General features: G+C 44.9%; 1 protein-coding gene across 6 annotated transcripts in view; it reads left to right on the forward strand.

The window, feature by feature from the left end:
* The first annotated feature begins 362 nt into the window (after positions 1 to 362).
* SMS (spermine synthase) overlaps positions 363 to 18,516 on the forward strand; it is a 78,071-nt gene continuing 59,917 nt past the window's right edge. For all 6 annotated transcript variants that reach the window (XM_054676989.2, XM_063804221.1, XM_063804222.1 and 3 more), the window contains exon 1: positions 363 to 771. In XM_054676989.2, coding sequence (XP_054532964.1) covers positions 378 to 771 — 394 coding nt within the window. In that variant the 5' untranslated portion in view covers positions 363 to 377. The remainder of the gene's footprint in view (positions 772 to 18,516) is intronic.

Consider the following 18,516-nt stretch of genomic DNA (forward strand, 5'->3'; position numbering starts at 1 on the left):
ACCCGGCGCTCCAAGTTCGGGGCTGGAGGCGTCCCGGCTTCCTCCCTCCCGGAGGCGGGACCGGCCCCGCCCCCGCGCCCCGGGTCGCTCCCGGCGGCCCCTCCCACCTCCTAGTCCTGGCCTCCCCGGGCGCAGCGCACTCCCAGCCGGCCGCAGCCTGACACGCCGCGCGGCCCCCCAGTCTCCCGCGGCCGCTCCCCCAGGCATGGCACAGGGCCTCGCCTCACTATGGCAGCAGCACGGCACAGCACGCTCGACTTCATGCTCGGCGCCAAAGGTGAGGGCGCCCGCCGCCACCTGCGCGGCCATCCCCGCCGCTCCCGCCGCCTGGCGGGCTGGGGCGGGGGTCGGGCGGGGCGTGAGCCGCGGGCCGAACAATGCGGGCGGCCCGCGCGGCGCCGCACTCTCCCGGACTGCCGCGCACAGCGCGCTGCGGGGCCGCGTGCACCGGCGGTCGGGCGGAGGCCGCGCTCCTGCTGGCTCCGCGCTCCATCTCGGCCGCAGCTCGGGGCCTGGAGGGGCAGTCCCGGGTGCCCGCCGGCCGCGCCGCCCTTCCGGGCCCCGGCCGTCCACCCGCGCTCCCACGCGGGCTCGCCGCCTTCGCGCTCCCGCTCGGGGAGTCCCCGGGCTGCCGGGCGCGGGCGGACCCCCCATGGGACGAGGGTTGCAGGGACTGCGGCGGAGCGAGGCGTGACCCGCGCGGCGAGCCCGGGCTGGGGGCGTGCGCCGAGCGGGGCTGCCCGCGCGACCTTTTCCTGTTCTTGCAGGCGGGTAAATTTCCCTCTTGGGGGCGGGGGTTTCCCCTCGTAGGGAGCTGGGGCTGGGGAAAGGTCTGCGGACGCGCAGCGCTTGCAGAATTCTCAGCCGACTGCGTAGGAGACGGATCCCCCGGAAAGGAACTGGGGGACGGGAAAAGGAAACGATTATTATTATTGGGGGTGGGGAGGCATGAGGTCTGGGCGCGGGAATCGTTTACACCCCGAATCGGGGAGCTATCAAAAGACAGCCGGCCGGGCGCGGTGGCTCACGCCTGTAATCCTAGCACTTTGGGAGGCCGAGGCGGGCGGATCACGAGGTCAGGAGTTCGAGACCAGCCTAGCCAACATGGTGAAACACCGTCTCTTCTAAAAATACAAAAATTAGCCGGGCGTGGTGGCACGCGCCTGTAATCCCAGCTACTCGGGAGGCTGAGGCAGGACAATCGCTTGAACCTGGGAGGCGGAGGTTGCAGTGAGCCAAGATCGCGCCATTGCACTCCAGCCTGGGCGACAGAGCAAGACCCTGTCTCAAAAAAAAAAAAAAAAAAAAAAAAAAACCCGACCAGAAGAGAGAGGCCTGCTAAAGTCGGAACTGTGTGCAGGAAATTTGAAGGGGAAGGATAATTTGCAGGCTTCTTTTCTCGGGGTGCCTCTGTCGTGGGGGGTGGGAGTCGCGGGAAGGATAGAACTGCCCTTTCTTTTTCTGGTGGCTTTTAAACCTGTGACTGCCGCAGACTTGAATCTGCACTTCCCATAGGTTCCACTTGGAGTGTCTCGCTCATACCTTGCTTTTCCCACTGTTTTCCTCGAATTGGATAGAGCAGGCTTTTCTCTTACCATTTTTAACACTGTTCCTTTCTTTCTTTCTGAATTTCTGAGTACTCACTTTGCATTTTCTCCCGCAAATTTAAAGGATCTCCGAAGGCACAAGATCTAGTGAAGACTGAGGATTTGGAGCAACACCTGGGTTTGAGTCTGGCTTCTTCCTGATGGGCTCTGCGTGTGGCCTTGGGTTTATGTTAACCTTTCTGAGCCTTCCCTGTCCATTAAAAAGAAAAAAAAAAGTGTACACCTCTTCGGGCTTTTACTCTTAAGGGGGTAGCTGTGGAGCACACTGTAGGGTTTTTAAGCAATGTCAGTGTATTTAGGTAGTCTGAAGTGACTTAGAGAAAACAAAGCATGTTAATTTTAGTTCCCACATTTCTTAGGTGAGGATGGTAGGGCATGGAGACTGCTAGAGATGAAATGGTGCTTGAGTGGTGGAGCTGAAGAGCCAAGGTTTCATTAATAACCCTGCCAGCCTTAGGGCTGAATGGTTAATGAAAGCTCTAGCATACTGAATTTAGCGGTGAGGAGAAATAGTGTATTAGGGTCACCCAGCTAGTAAGGGGTGAGTCTGGGAAGTGTCCCTGTTGTGAGCACCTTGTGAACACTCACCTGTATTTATCGTCCATGGATTTTCTTAACTTTTTTTTTTTTTTTTTTTTATTCTGAGATGGAGTCTCACTCTGTCGCCCAGGTTGGAGTGCAGTGGTGCGATCTCGGCTCACTGCAACTTCCATCTCCTGGGTTCAAACAATTCTTGTGTCTCAGCCTACCAAGTAGCCGGGATTACAGACTCGAGCCACCACGCCCAGCTAATTTTTTTTTGTTTTGTTTAAAGTAGAGACGGTTTCACCACGTTGGCCAGGCTGGTCTCAAACTCCTGGCCTCAAGCGATCCGCCTGCCTCAGCCTCCCGAAGGGCTGGGATTACAGGCATGAGCCACCGTGCCGGTGTGTTCATGGGTTTTCTTTTATGCTTTAAGGAGGGTGATCTCAGCATGGAGCCCAAAGACTCTGGCACTTCCCTTTGTCCTTAAACCTCCTTGGCCAAATTTAGATTTAGTCTCTTGAAGTGCTGGTTCACAATAGGATGTTTTTGTTGTTTTGTTAAAGTGGGAAAAGAGCGAATGAAGAAAAAGTGAGAGAATTTTAACACTTGGGGCTGACACTGTCCAGGAGAACCATGGATGTATCGTGTGGGAGGGAGGAGGAGAAACTGACGTTTTTGAAGTTGGAAAGGTGTGGAAGTGGCATCTTAATTTAGTTGTGCAAAGAGGAAGTAAAAAGATTGACGATAAAGACGTGTATAGATCAGAATAGAACGTTCTTAAGAGGGAAAGATGAAACATAAGCTGTTAATATTTTAATTCCCAGTCTGTTCTTAAAGATGAGAAAGCTTTGATGGCAAGGCGAACATTCTAGAAAGAACTGTTACGTGTGTGTGGGGGGGTGGGGAATGTGTGTATGTATGCATCTGTCAGACCTTGAGTCATTACAAGTGTTCTGGGCGTAAGAACTCCGATTCATATTGCATTCTCTTCCATCACTTTATTTGGGGTGAAGCACATCGTCCTGTCAGTATCCACATTTGAAAAATAAAGAGATCCTGGCTAGATTGGGATCTAAGTTCACTTAGTTTTTAGTAAGGGGAACTTGGTGAAAAATCGACTTGTGAGGTCTCCAAAAACACTTAATTGATAATGAGTCAAAAGGCATTACTCTTGGCATGTGAATATTGGATGTGACTCAAGGGTGAGTCAAATGCCTGTGGAGCCTGGATTCATGTTCTTTTCCCCGTTTGTCAGTAATCCTTTCTAATGTTCCAGTTCCATGATGTGATTTTAGTGGAATTAAACTTGAACCACTTAGTTATTATGTTGTTACTGTGTTGGGAACGCAGCAGCCACCAGACCACCAAGAGCAACTGTAGGTTGGGCTTGGTGGTGCTGGTTTAGTGTTCTGGCTGATGAGGTGTAACCCAGGAAATTTTTATTTTTGCTTTTAAAAAAACAACTCATCTGTGGTCATCTTGTAAGTGAAGTATTGGACTATAAGGACTCTTGAGCCCGAAAAACATTTTGTGACTTAGCCTGAGGCTAACAGGAATAAACTTGTCCCATGTTCAGATAGTTTAGGCATATCTGAGTTGGTGGAGGAAATGTGATCTGTTCCTAACCCTATGTGCTAGGCAGGATGCCTGGGTATCCAGAGAGTGAGTGAGAGGCCCGGCGCGATGCCGCATGCCTGTAATTCCAGCACTCTGGGAGGCGAAGCGCTTGAGCCCAAGAGTTCAAGACCAGCCTGGGCAACATGGGAAAAACCTGTCTCTACAAAAAAAAAAAAAAAAAAGAAAGAAAAAAAAATTAGCCAGGTGTGGTGGGTTTTCTGCACCTGTAGTCCCAGCTAGTTGAGAGGCTGAGGCGGGAGGATCCCCTGAGCCCAGGAAGTGGAGACTGCACTCCAGCCTGGACAGTGGCGGGAAACTCTCAAAAACAAAACAAGGGCCAGGCGTGGTGGCTCATGCCTGTAATCCCAGCACTTTGGGAGGCTGAGGTGGGCAGATGACCTGAGGACGGGAGTTTGAGATCAGCCTGGCCAACATGATGAAACCCTATCTCTACTAAAAATACAAAAATCAGCCGGGTGTTGGTGGCCTGTGTCTGTAGTCCCAGCTACTCTGGAGGCTGAGGCAAGAGAATGGCTTGAACGAGGGAGGTGGAGGTTACGCTGAGCCCAGATTGTGCCACTGCACTCCAGCCTGGGCGACAGAGAGACTGTGTGTCAAAAAAGCAAAACCCGCACACAAAAACAGTGGTGAGTGAGCTGCTGTAGCCTCTTCTTGCCATGTTGGAGTGGAAGGTCTCTAACAGGCCAGCCAGCTCTGAAAAGGTCTAGCAATCCTATGTCCATTTTTTTCCCCTGGGCTAGGCGTATCTTTTGAAGGCAGACCTCCACCAGGGTCTGTATCCTGGAGACAGCTCTGGTACATGGTAGATATTTGGTACACGCTGATTAAATAGACCAAGTTTATGTTATGGTAAAGGTGGAATGCTGGTTCATGTCCATTAGGGGAAAGTGAGACGCTCATTTACCTTGTAGAATTATGAGGATGGTCCAGAATTCAGAAACGTGGCAGATACTGTTAGGTCTGTCATTTGGACCATTGCTATATGATTTGTGCAGGGACACAAAGAGATTTGTGTCGCTCAAATTCACAAATTCTATAACCTTGTTTAATAATTTAAGAACAGAAGGCTACTTGGGAATTACGGGCTTAGCAGAGAAGGTTTGGGGCAGGGGGTTCTTTTGTACCCTTGACCCTCATCAGGGAAGCCTGTGCACCTCTTCTCAGAGTAAGAATTTTAGATGCGTGAAATAACCCAATCTTCAAAATACAAAACCCCCACCGTGTGGTATGGTAACATGTGCTTTGCTTCCCGTCCACCCCCCCCCCCCCACAGTCTCGCTCTGTCGCCCAGAGCTAGAGTGCAATGGCACGATCTCACTGTAACCTCTGCCTCCCAGGTTCAAGCTATTCTCCTGTCTCAGCCTCCAGAGTAGCTGGGATTACAGGCACGCGGCACCACAGCCGGCTAGTTTTTGTATTTTTGGTAGAGATGGGGTTTTGCCATGTTGGCCAGGCTGGTCTCGAACTCCTGACCTCATGATCCACCCGCATTGGCCTCTCAAAGTGCTGGGATTACAGGTGTGAGCCACCGCGCCCAGCTCATGTGCTTCTTTATTAACACATCAAATAACAAGATGTGGCAGCAAGGCTAATAAGTTTCATAAGTAGAGCTGAGCAAAATTGATATTTAACAAATTGTTAGGCAAGGAGAAAAACCTGATTTTTTGTGGCAATGACCAGGTGTAGTTGACAGTGTGTGATTTTTTGGCCTCCAAGCATAACTGAAGAAAGTGCTAAATTTCTATTAGTGAAAATAAGTCTGTGTGTTTTTTTTCCATTCAAGTTCACAGGCCCCCTGAATTGTATCCATTGGCCCCTTGGGCATCCATGGACCCCAGGTTGAGACCCCCAGGCTGGGGAGGGGGAGGACTGAGACAGCCCGTTCGTTTTAGGGGGTGTAGGTTTCCACCCAAGGCCAATGCTGGAGGCACATGTCCCTAGTTATTCTTCAAAAACAAAAGCGGCTCTTTGAACTATTTGAAAACATAAAAGTTGTACTTAGTAATTGCCACAGGGGCTAGGTGCCCTGAGTGCTTTGTGCATTATTTTAGGTAAATCCTCAAAATAACCCTAGGTAGGTCTTGTTATCCCCATTTTAAAGACAAATAAATAGGCCTAATCTTGAGGTTTTTTACTTTTTGAGTGGCAGAGCTGGAATTCAAAGCCATGTTTGTTTGATTGGAAGGCTGGTTCTGCTTCCACGATTCTGAAGCCTCTTAGTTTAAGGCGGTGATTCTCAATGTGGGTGCTTCCCTCCGTGGGTGACATCTGGCAATTTCTGGAGACATTTTTGGTTGTCACAACTGGGGAGATGCTACTAGCATCTAGTACGTCCTGCAGCGCACAGGACAACTCCCCTGCAGCATTGACAGCCCAAAATGTCCATAGTGCCCAGGCAGAGAAACCCTGGTTTAAATTCATACTAGACCATTTCAGTAATTTGGATGACAGATCATCAGCAATATTTCCCTGGTCCTTCTTGGAAGTGTCAATTATGCCCACAAATTGTTAGGCAGGGAAGGAGGATGGGCCCTGTCTTTCTCTAAGGTTGGCACTGGGCTCTGTTAGGAGCTTGGTCATTGCTTCCTACTGAACTGAGCCTGTGGTTTGAGGTGACCTTCCCTCCCTGATTTCCTGAACCATCGCTCTTTTTAACCAGCTCCCACGCTCCCCTGTATTTGAGCTGCCTTCTGGTGGAAGCATGTCTTCTTTGTGTGTTTTAAATAGCTGTAACTGTCTAAATAATAAAACCTAAACAATGTAGTTCAGATTGCATCTAGCTTTCTCAAGAGTAGAGAAAGCTTCCTTCCTCCCCCTCCTTCAGCATTATTATCCTGTCCCACTACACTTTAATCCCCCATTGTGATAACACCGCAGGCACAGACGCTGTTGCTTTAACAATGCAGCCTTTCAGGGCTGATGACTGGGAGTGGGGAATGCATGCTTGGGCCCTACTCTACACGGACTGAATCACAGTTGGTGGAGGGGGGTGAGTTCCTGGATTTTGCATTTTTAATCATCTGCCTCACAGTAATTCTGTTGCTGATTAAAGTATGAGAACTCCTCTAGTAGGTTCCTTATTTAAAACAACAACAACAAAAACTTGTCTGAAACCTTTGGCACACCTACCTCACTCAGCCCAACCAGTCAGCCTAGTCAGTCTCATTAAGTCCTGTGGCTTCTGCCTGCCAATGTTCTCAAATTTGTTGCTCATCACCTGTTCCTTACTTTAGTTTCCTGGCTACAGTCTCCCCATTTGTCTCCGTTTGGGGATGGGCCCGATCATTAGGAACTCAACAGGATCCCTGTCCCTTTTCCCATTTAAAAACTCTTCCGTGGGTCCCTATTACCCCATGGATGAAGTCTAAACTCTGTATCAACACATACAAGGTCAATTTCTACCCGGTTTTTCCTCTTCCCCCAGTATATTCCTTGTGCTTCCCGGTAGCCAGGAAGCACCTGGACTCAGGATTTGACAGCTTTGGAGAAGACTTTTTTGTGTGCTTTACATAGGAATTCTCATGCGTTAATTGTGTTTGAAAATATTTTATGGGCTGCTTCCGGGAGATCCCTTGTTGGCATTGCCTTCCTTTGGCATGTGCTTTTGCTTTGTGATTTTTTTTTAAATGCTTTTTTCCCAACTCTGCAAAAGATTCTTAATTGCACAGGTTATGCTCTATATGACTCCAGGCTGAATAACCTCATGTTGCCGGGAATTAGTTTTGTGGGCTTGCCATTAAAACATTGAGTAAACCATAATGATTCTTTTTAGATTGTAGTTTCCAAGTTATACCGATTTCCTTAAACCTATGGAGGTAGCATATGGTAAGATTTTAGTTTCTACTTTATATCTGTAATCCTCATCTAGTTCTCATTGGGTAATTCAGTATTTAAAATGCTTTGGAAGGGATGACAGCTGTTTAAGAAATTGACTCCATAATCAAGGCACTAGGAGTGACCCCCATCCTGGCTAACAAGAGAGGGGTACTTTTTCAAGTAATCTGAATCCCTGCATGAGACATTCTAATTTAATAACCAGTAGTCAGTCAATGTGTCTTTTTTTTTTTTTTTTTTTTTTTTTTTTTAGAAAGTCACTTTTGCATTTGCAGTGGAGGAGTTACCAATTGGGAATCTTCTCATCCCCTTAGTATGTAATTTACTCCGTTTTGTTTGAATTGGTAGTTTCAGGCCTTAGCTACCTTCTCAGGAGATAAAGATTAAAATGCTGTGTTCTCTAATAGCTTTAAAAAGTTAGAGCTTTTGATTTTGGATTTCATACCCAGAAGATTTGAGATTATGGGCTTTATAATTGCGATCACCATGGTTATGCTAATCTTTCACAGATAAGGATTAGTTATAAAGTTACTAGTATCTGTTTAAAAACGTCAATAAAGTTCTTAGTTTAGTTTTTGGAGTCTGCATATTCTAGGTGTTTTAATTCACTATTTCACTGCAGTTGTAACCTAAGCCTGCTGGTGTGCACTGTGGCTCCGACCACCATTTCATGGTATAGACTCAGTTCTTTTGAAAAGTCAGAAAACCTCCTCAATTGAATCTGCAAACCACGTATGTAAACCATGCACAAATGCTCTTTAAAACCCTTACAGCTAGGCACTTTTCCAGACCCCAGGAAAAACAACCCTGCGGCCCTGAGGTGTGGTGGGCCTGGGTTTCATTAAATTGACACTGTCATCTGTGTTCCGGAAGGAGCCACCGAGCTAGCTAGTGGTGATACTGGTGATAAATGTGTTTACGTGCTAAGCCACAGATTCAAAAGGAGCTGGTAAGAGCCAGTAGCATGTTCTAGATTCCTGAACTGACTTGACTCTGGGTAGTTTTACACACACCTTAATTTTTCCCTCTCCATGAAGGTGCTAATGATACTAAAATCCCACACACTGTGTCGTTGGGTGGAATGTCCAATAAAATGTTTGGAAGAGTATCAAATGATACATAAAATACCTAACACTAATTGCAATACTTAGGGCCGAGTACTTTGAAATTGTGCCAGTGGATAAAGATGCTCAGTTATAAAGAGGTGTGAATTTAACTTACTTGAAGGGTAACGAAAGCTCTGCTGGCAAGAGAAGAGGCAGAAAATAATGGGTTGCCCTGTGTTTTGAAGGTTGGTCTACTTTATTTAAAGGGCTTCCTCCCTAAGTGATTAAAGCAGAATTTTAAAAGGACACTTTGATTTAAGATATCAATTACTTGTGTTGCATGACTCCATTTTTTTTCATAAATGAAAATTTCTGCAGTGAGAATCCTGAGCAATTCCTAGAACACTGCTGTATTTAATTCTGAATTCTCCCTTCTAGAAGGACTGTAGATCACAGTGTTCAAACAAGACTTATGTGCCTGTGGGCATTCCAAATTCCTTTGCTGGCCTTAGAGTGCAGAGGTGAATATAGAACTGTTCCTCAATCCTTTTTCTTAGAGTACAGGTTGAGCATCCCTAATCCGAAATGCTCCAAAATCTGAAACTTTGAGCACCGACATAACACAAAAAAATGCTGATTCGGGATTTCCAGATTAGGGACTTTGAGTCAGTGAGTGTGATGCAGATATTCCAAAGTGGAAAAAAAAAAAAATCCAAAAACACTTTCGTTCCCAAGCATTTTGGATAAAGGATATTCAACATGTATTTTCAGGGCCAGTGCCTTGGATCATGCTTTGGAAAACAGTAGTGGCATAGTTTTTTGTTTTTGTTTTTCAAAGATGGGGTCTTGCTGTGTTGCTCAGACTGATTTCGAGCTCCTGGACTCAAGGGATCCTCCAGCCTGAGACTCCTGAGTCACTAATGTTACTGGTGCACACTGCAGTACCTGGCTGAAGTTTTATAAATGGCTTAACACTGAATCTTTTAACTGTATAAGGCAGTAGCTAAGCGGCCCAGTTGTATGTGGAATTTTGAGGAAGATGGTCATGGGTTTCTCAGTCCAAGTGTTTGTTCCTACGTGGGGGTTTGTCTAATTTGGAGCTGGAGGCTTGATGTTGAGAAGAGAGAGGAAAGAGCTTACTATTAACTCCCTTTGGTATGAAATGCAAGAATATGACAGGACTTTTTTTTTTTTTTTTTTTAATTTTAGTTCTGGGATGCAGTACAGAACGTGCAGGTTTGTTACATAGGTATACATGTGCCATGGTGGTCTGCTATACCTATCAACCTGTCATCTAGGTTTTAGACCCTGCATGCATTTGTCCTAATGCTCTCCCTCCCCTTGCCCCCCACCCCCTGACAGGCCCAGGTGTATGATGTTCCCTTCCCTGTGTCCATGTGTTCTCATTGTTCAGCTCCCACTTATGAGTGAGAACATGTGGTGTTTGGTTTTCTGTTCCTGTGTTAGTTTGCTGAGAATGATGGCTTCCAGCATCATCCATGTCCCTGCAAAGGACAGGAACTCATTCTTTTTTATGGTTGCATAGTATTCCATGGTGTATATGTGCCACATTTTCTTTATCCAGTCTATCATAGATGGGCATTTGGGTTGGTTCCAAGTCTTTGTTATTGTAAATAGTGCTTAGTAAACATACGTATGCATGTGTCTTTATAGTAGAATGATTTATAATCTTTTGGGTATATACCCAGTAATGGGATTGCTGGGTCAGATGGTTTTTCTGGTTCTAGATCCTTGAGGAATCACCACACTGTCTTCCACAATAGTTGAACTAATTTACATTCCCACCAACAGTGTAAAAGCATTCCTATTTCTCCACACTTCTCCAGCATTTGTTGTTTCCTGACTTTTTAATAAGGACCATTCTAACTGGCATGAGATGGTATCTCATTGTGGTTTTGATTTACATTTCTCTAATGACCAGTGATGATGAGCTTTTTTCCCATATGTTTGTTGGCTGCATAAATGTCTTCTTTTCAGAAGTGTCTGTTCATATCCTTCACCCACTTTTTGATGAGGTTATGTTTTTCTTATAAATTTAGTTCTTTGTGGATTCTGGATATTAGAGCTTTGTCAGATGGGTAGATTGCAAAAATGTTCTCCCATTCTGTAGGTTGCCTGTTCACTCTGATGATAGTTTCTTTAGCTGTGCAGAAGCTCTTTAGTTGAATTAAATCCCATTTGTCAATTTTGGCTTTTGTTGCAGTTGCTTTTGGTGTTTTTTTGTCATGAAGTCTTTGCCCTTGCCTATGTCCTGAATGGTATTGCCTAGGTTTTCTTCTAGGGTTTTTATGGTTTGGGGTTTTACATTTAAGTCTTTAATCCATCTTGAGTTAATTTTTTGTATAAGGTGTAAGGAAGGGGTCCAGTTTCTGTTTTCTGCATATGGCTAGCCAGTTTTCCCAGCACCGTTTATTAAATAGGGAATCCTTTCCCCATTGCTTGTTTTTGTCAGGTTTAGGGGCTTTTTTTTTTTTTAAGCATTTTGTGACTGCTAAATTTTTAGTGGAGTTCCTGTAATTTATTTCTTTGAACAAAGGGTCTGGCTTTGCTTCAGAAGGCTGCAGGAACTGTTCAAGCAGTGGTTTGTGCATTTGTCTTTTTACTACATCTGCTCATTTTACACTATGGGGTTAGGGAAATATAAAGAAAGAGGGGATACAACTGTGATACTGTCACAAGTAGATAACCACTTTGATGTGTGGTACAAATGGCTTGCTTATTCTTGTTGCATATATAACAATGTTGTACGTAAAAACACTGGATTTTGGAGCCCAGCTGTTGGGGTTTGAATCCTGGTTCCACTACTTACTAGTGTGTGTGACCTTGGGCAGGTTGTTAATCTATGTGCCTTACTGTGCTGGCTATACTTTGGTTACCCTTGAATAGCAGCTGTGAGAACAGACATCCTTGCCTTGTTTTTGGACCTTATGGGGAGAGCAGTCTTTTACCATTTTGACTATTATGCTAACTGTAGGTTTTTTGTAGATACCCTTTATCAAGTTGAGAAAGCTCTCCTCTATTCCCATTTTTGTGTGTTTATCTTGAATGAGTGTTGGAATTTGTCAGGTTCTTTTTTGCATAAATTAATATAAAATGTGGGTTTTTTTCTTTAACCTATTATGGTGGATCACTTTGTTTGTTTGTTTGTTTTTTTTTTTTTTTTGAATGTTGAACTAGCCTTGTATACCTGGAATAAATCTCACTTGGTCATGGCATATTTTTCTATATTGCTGAATCCTATTTGCTAATGATTTTGTCAAGGATTTTTGTGTCTATACTCATGAGGGATATTGGTCCATAGATTTCTTTTTTGGACTGTCTTGGTCTGGTTTTGGTATTAGCATAATACTGGCTTCATAAAATAGGGAGGCCTTCCCTTCTGGAAGAGATTGTGTAGAATTGGTGTTAATTCTTTAAATGTTTGGTAGAACTCTCCAGTGAAACCGTCTTTGTCTCAAGATCTCTTTTCTGGAGTGTTTTTTTTCTTGAGAGACGGTCTTGCTATGTCACCCAGGCTGAAATGCAGTGGTGTGATCTCAACTCACTGCAGCCTTGACCTCCAGGGCTCAGGCAATTTTCCTGCCTCACCCCCCTCCCCTCCCGCCCCGCAAGGTAGTTGGGACTACAGGTACGCACCATCATCACTGGCTAATTTTTGTATTTTTTTTTTAGAGACAGGGCTTCCTCATGTTGCCCAGGCTGGTCTCAAGCTCCTGACCTCAAGCAGTTGACGCACCTTGGCCTCCCAAAGTACTGGGATTACAGACATGAGCCACCATGCCTGGCCTCTTTCTGGAGTTTTTAAGCTATAAATTCAGTTTCCTTAACAGTTATAGGACTCTTCATGTTATTTCATATTCGGTGAGTTGTGGTAGTGTAGCGGGATTGATAAGGCATCAGAGAGACCAATGGGGTTCACGAGGATATTTATTATTTAGGTGCACCGGCCCAGTCAGATTAACATTCAAAGGACTGAGCCCTGAACAAAGAGTTAAGTTACCTTTTAAGCATTTCGTGGGGGCAGGGGGAGATCTGTGCAGGGGGGAGCATATTACAGAAGCAAGAAACAAAGACAGTTATTCAATTAATTGAGACATGCATTACATCATTTCTTACTTTTTAAGGAAAAACATGTTTTGCGACTTGAGTTTATCTGTCTAGTGACCTTGCAGCTGCACAGCTAGAGAAACAGGGTCTTCACAATGCCTGGGAAAGGAGGAGAGATAAGGCTCACTAGCCACAGAAAAACAAGCAGTTAATTTTTAAAGGACTCCAGCTCTTTCTCTTTCTCAGCGGGAATTGGGTTTTCTTGCATACAACTGAGTTTCTGCTTACACATTGTTTAATTTCTTTTAATTCCTATTTCATTAGTTTGTGTTTTTAGAGGAATTGCCCCATTTCATTCTTAAGTTGCCACATTTATGTGTGTAGAGTTGTAGTATTCCCTTATCCTGTTGGTGCTTGCAGAGTATCCACAGTGATATCTCCTGTTATTCCTAATATTGGCAATCTGGTTTTTTTTCTTTGTAAGTCTTGCTAGAGTTTATCTTAATAATCTTTTCAAAGAAATAGCTCTTTGCTTAATTTTTTTCTCCGCTAGTTTTTATCAATTTTATTGATTTTTTTTTTTTTTTTTTTTTTTTGCTGTTATCCTTTTCTTTTTGCTTTGGACTTTTCTCTTTTTCTAGGTTCTTGAAGTACTAGTGTGGATTAGGAATTTGAGATTTTAAAGTGGAATTCGGTACTCTTAAGTATTCTCATTCTCTAGTATGCGGTTTCTGTTGATACTAGTTGATAATGTTAGTTCGACGTATTCCTTAAAAAGCAAGACTCTTAGTTACGTTGGTTGTTAGCTGTTCTTTTTTCAACACAATAAATTGCTAACTTGAATATAGGAAATATTCCTCAGATTATTCTAGTTTCAAATGCTAAGAATGTTCTGAAGTCCTTGGACCAGATTCTGCTCATCTGGCCTGTTTTTGTGTGACCCTCCAGCTAAGAATGATCTTTACATCTTAAAAGGGTTGTAAAGCACACACACCAAAGAATATGTGACAGAAACCTGATTTAGCCAGAACGCTTTACCACGTGGCCCTTTACAGAAAAAGCTTGCCCGTTCCTGCCTTTAGACCATCTAGGTGCAATGATTTTGATTGCCTGTTTCAGAGCCATCTGGAAAAATTTGGAAGTACAGATTTCCAAGCCCTTCACATGGCTGCCTTCTCATCTGGAATCCATCATAGTGCACGGCCCTCTCTGTGTTTGAGTAGTTTTGACTTGTGTCCTCTGTCTTTCATCTTTATTCTCCAGTGGCACTTACTTGTCCAGCACCTCCTAGGTGCTGAGTAATCTCCTTGGGGGCCCAGTTGAATGTGGACTTGGCTAATAGTACTCTGGTAAAGCCACAGGAAGGGAAGGCAGAGGGACCTCCTCAGCGACATGTGTATCAAGGACGGTCTAATATAAATGTGATATATTTTTTTTGACATCACACAATTCCCAAAGTCCAGACTGTTTTATCTTTGGAAATGCTATTTCATTGTTGATACACAGCCTGGCATAGATGCTCAGACAGAACCCTTGAAGTATTGTTTTTTTTTTGAGACAGTCTTGCTCTGTTGCCCAGGCTGAAGTGCAGTGGCGTGATCTTGGCTCACGGCAACCCCTGCCTTCTGGGTTCAAGGGATTCCCTTGCCCCAGCCTCCCGAGTAGCTGGTATTACAGGCACCCACTACCACGGCTGGCTAATTTTTATATTTTAGCAGAGACGGAGTTTCACCATGTTTGTCAGGCTGGTCTTGAACTCCTGACCTCAAATGATCCGACCGCCTTGGCCTCCTAAAGTGCTGTGACTACAGGCGTGAGCCACTGCGCCCGGCCTTGAATTATTTTTAAACACAAAAATGGTATGACCTGTAAGGGATTCTGCCCGGTTAAGGTTAGTGAGAAGAAAGCTGGATGTTCATGATAGTGCTACAGTGCTCAGAAAGCATATTTCATCCTTCCCAGATAATAAAACTGGCAATCCCATGGTTTCTACTTTGGCAAAGAAATCTTGTTTCCCCTTCTGGACGGAGCTAAAGGAAACCATTGTCATTTGACCAGGGCCAACCTGTGTCCTCTGTTTCAGCCTGCCCCTCTGTGATGAGGGGGTGAATGTAGGTTGGTGGCTGGGGCCGTCTCCACACGTCACATGCCAATTTTGAACTAAAAGTAAGGGCTGGTCACTTTACCTGGTCCAGATGCATTCCTGAGTCATCTCCTGTTCCCTGACCTCAAACACTGCAAGTCCCCTCTCAAAACCTTCTTTTTGTTACTTCTCTAACTTCTCCTTTCTGTTGGGTTGTAGCATGACCCCCACCCCCTGCTTTTCTGTGGGTTCTGATCTCTTTTCCTAATCCTCTGCCTTGGTTCTCTTCCACAGCTCTGGGCCAGAGTTCCTTCCTCTTCTCAAAAAACATGGTCCTTAAGCTGACGGGGCCCACTGAAGAGCATCGTAGGATACCTTATGTTGTTTGCATGATTCCTTTCAGGAGAGGTCAAGTGGCCTGGTTATTCAGTGTCTCATAGCCACAAACTAATGGATAATATTCCTTCCAGATGAAAGGCAGGCTTTAGTATACTGTCTTTTGTCTGTGCCTTGTTTTCTGAGTCTTGACTCTCATACGGGTTAAATCAGAAGGGTGAGGATGGGTGAGTTTGAATCACTTGACAACCAGCAAGATGCTGCCCTCCCCAGTCCCAGTGTCTGTGGGAAATGCTCTCCCTTGCAGTGGGAATGACAAGGCAGGGCAGTGAAATAATTAGCAACACATTTAAGTTATGCTATAACTTAGCGCATTGAGTTTTAAGAAATAGTCATTGCGGCTGGTACTCTGTAAACATGCCCATATGGCTTCCCTTAGTGCATGTTTGCATGAAAAGAGCTTGGGTGTCATTTCTGTGTTGGTGTTGTGTTTTTCTTCTGTAGTTAATTTTTCTTGTCTGGTTGCTCTTCTCTGTGAACATCAGAAACCATTCTATGAAAAAGTCCTGTAAATTTTTCACGCCACTGTCTCTGTTCTGTCACCCAGGCAGGAGTGCAATGGCAAGATCTCAGCTCACTACAGCCTCTGCCTCCTGGGCTCAAGCAATTCTCCTGCCTCAGCCTCCCGAGTAGCTGGGACTACAGGCACGCACCACTGCACCTGGCTAATTTATTTTTATTTTTATTTTTATTTTTTATTTTTTGAGATGGAGTCTTGCTCTTGTCACCCAGACTGGAGTGCAGTGGCGCGATCTCGGCTCACTGCAACCTCCGCCTCCTGTGTTCAAGTGATTCTCCTGCCTCAGCCTCCTGAGTAGCTGGGATTACAGGCATGCGCCACCACGCCCGGCTAATTTTTGTGTTTTTAGTAGAGACGGGGTTTCATCATGTTGCTCAGGCTGGTCTCGAACTCCTGACCTTGTGATCTGCCCGCCTTGGCCTCCTAAAGTGCTGGGATTACAGGTGTGAGCCACCGTGCCTGGTGTATTTTTAGCAGAGACGGAGTTTCGCCATTTTGCCCAGGCTGGTCTCCAGTGATCCTCCAGCCTCAGCCTCCCAAAATGCTGGGAGTACAGGCGTGAACCACCACGCCTGGCCCCTGTCTGTATTTTGCAGCCATACCTCATGGAGGCCTGAGATTGGCTGCAGGCACTTTAGTGTTAGGAAAGCTGTGTGGGAGCTGGGCACCAGCCGCCTCACTGTGCAGTGACAGTGCCTACACACCGCAGCCACTCAGATACTTGGTAGTCTATGATAGATGGGGACAGGTAGAGAAGACCACTCCTTGCAGCCCCTTTACCTGATGCGTGTTGCATCTGAGCCCGTGCCTGGTGGGCAGCTTGTGGTGGAGGAGGAGGAGAAACCAACTACTTTTTTTTTTTTTTTTGCATAAGAATGTATGTATTAGTTTTCTATTGCTGTACAGTAAGTTACCACAAATTTAGTCACCTGACACATAATCACAGTTTATGTGGATTAATAATCTGAGAATGGCTCAGCTGGGTCCATTTTTATTTTATTTATTTATTTTGAGACAGAATCTCTTTATGTCACCCAGGCTGGAGTGCAGTGGCACCGTCTCGGCTCACTGCAACCTCCACCTCCTGAGTTCAAGCGATTCTCCTGCCTCACCCTCCCAAGTAGCCAGGGCTACAGGCGCCTGCCACCACACCCGGCTAGTTTTTTTGTATTTAGTTGGGACAGGGTTTCACCGTGTTGGGCAGGCTGGTCTCGAACTCCTGACCTCAAACCTTGGCTTCCCAAAGTGCTGGGATTACAGGTGTGAGCCACCGTGCCCGGCCTTCTTTTTCAAATAATGGCTTTTTTTCCTCTGGGTATATACCCAGTAATGGGACTGCTGGATGCAATGGTAATTCTACTTCTAGTTCTTTCAGGAATCTCCATGCTGTTTTCCATAGTGGTTGTACTAGTTGATATTCCCACCAGCAGTGCAGAAGTGTTTCCTTTCACCACATCCACGCCAACATCTATTATTTCTTTGACTTTTTAATTGTAGTCATTTTTGCAGGAGTAAGGTGGTATCTGATTGTGGTTTTAATTTGCATTTTCCTGACAACTAGTGATGTTGAGCATTTTTTCATGTTTGTTGGCTGTTTATCTTTTGAGAATTGTCTGTTGCCCATGTCCTTTGCCCACTTTTTGATGGGAATATTTGTTTTTTTTTTTTTTCTTGCTGATTTATTTGAGTTCCTTGTAGATTCTGGATATTAGCCCTTTGTCAGATGCATAGTTTGTAAATATTTTCTCCCACTCTATGGGTTATCTGTTTGATGATTATTTCTTTGGCTGTGCAGAAGCTTTTTAGTTTAATTAGGTCCTATTTATTTATTTTTGTTTTTGTTGCATTTGCTTTTGGGTTCTTGGTCATGAATTCTTTGCCTAAGCCAATGCCTAGAAGAGTTTTTCTGATGTTATCGTTATCTTCTAGAATTTTTATGGTTTCAGGTTTTAGATTTAAGTCTTTGATCCACCTTAAGTTGGTTTTTTGTATAAGGTGAGAGATGAGGATCCAGTTTTTTTCTTCTACGTGTGGCTTGCCGGTGGAGAAACCAACTTCTGAGTCTTCTCCGTTGCCTTGGCAACCTTGCAGTAAGTGGGATTCTGAAGGCTCAGCGTGTTAGTTTGGGATTTTTGGGGAACAGCTTTATTGAGATATGATTCATATGCTATATAACTCGTTTATCGAACATGTACAATTCAGTGGCTTTCAGGATATTTGCAGTTGCGTGACCATCATGACAATCAACTTTAGAACATTTTCATCACCTCAAAAACAAACCCTGTGCCCCTTAGCCATCACCCTTATTCCTCCCCGCATTCTTCCCAGCCTCTGGCAACCACTAATCTGCTTTACATCTCTATGAGTTTGCCTTTTCTGTTTTGTTTTTTGAGGTAAAGTTTCGCTCTTGTTGCCCAGGCTGGAGTGCAATTGCGCCATCTCGGCTCACCGCAACGTCCGCCTCTCGGGTTCAAGCGATTTTCCTGCCTCAGCCTCCCAAGTAGCTGGGATTACAAGCATGTGCCATCACACACGGCTAAGGATTTGCCTTTTCTGGACATAACAAATAGAATCACTTATTTCACTTAGCATAGTGTTTTTAAGGTCCTACCGTGTTGTATGGAGCGTGTATCAGTACTTCGTTCCTTTTATGCCTGAATAGTGCGTGGATAACCACAGTTTGCTTCTCCATCTATAACCTGATGGAAGTTTGGGTCGTTTCTACTTTCTGGCTATTACATATCATGCTACTGTGAACATCTGTGTCAGCGTGGGTTGTGTGTCATGAGCTTCATTTCA

The sequence above is a fragment of the Pan troglodytes genome, chromosome X, assembly GCF_028858775.2.
Source record: "Pan troglodytes isolate AG18354 chromosome X, NHGRI_mPanTro3-v2.0_pri, whole genome shotgun sequence".
In the NCBI taxonomy this organism is placed as follows: Eukaryota; Metazoa; Chordata; class Mammalia; order Primates; family Hominidae; genus Pan; species Pan troglodytes.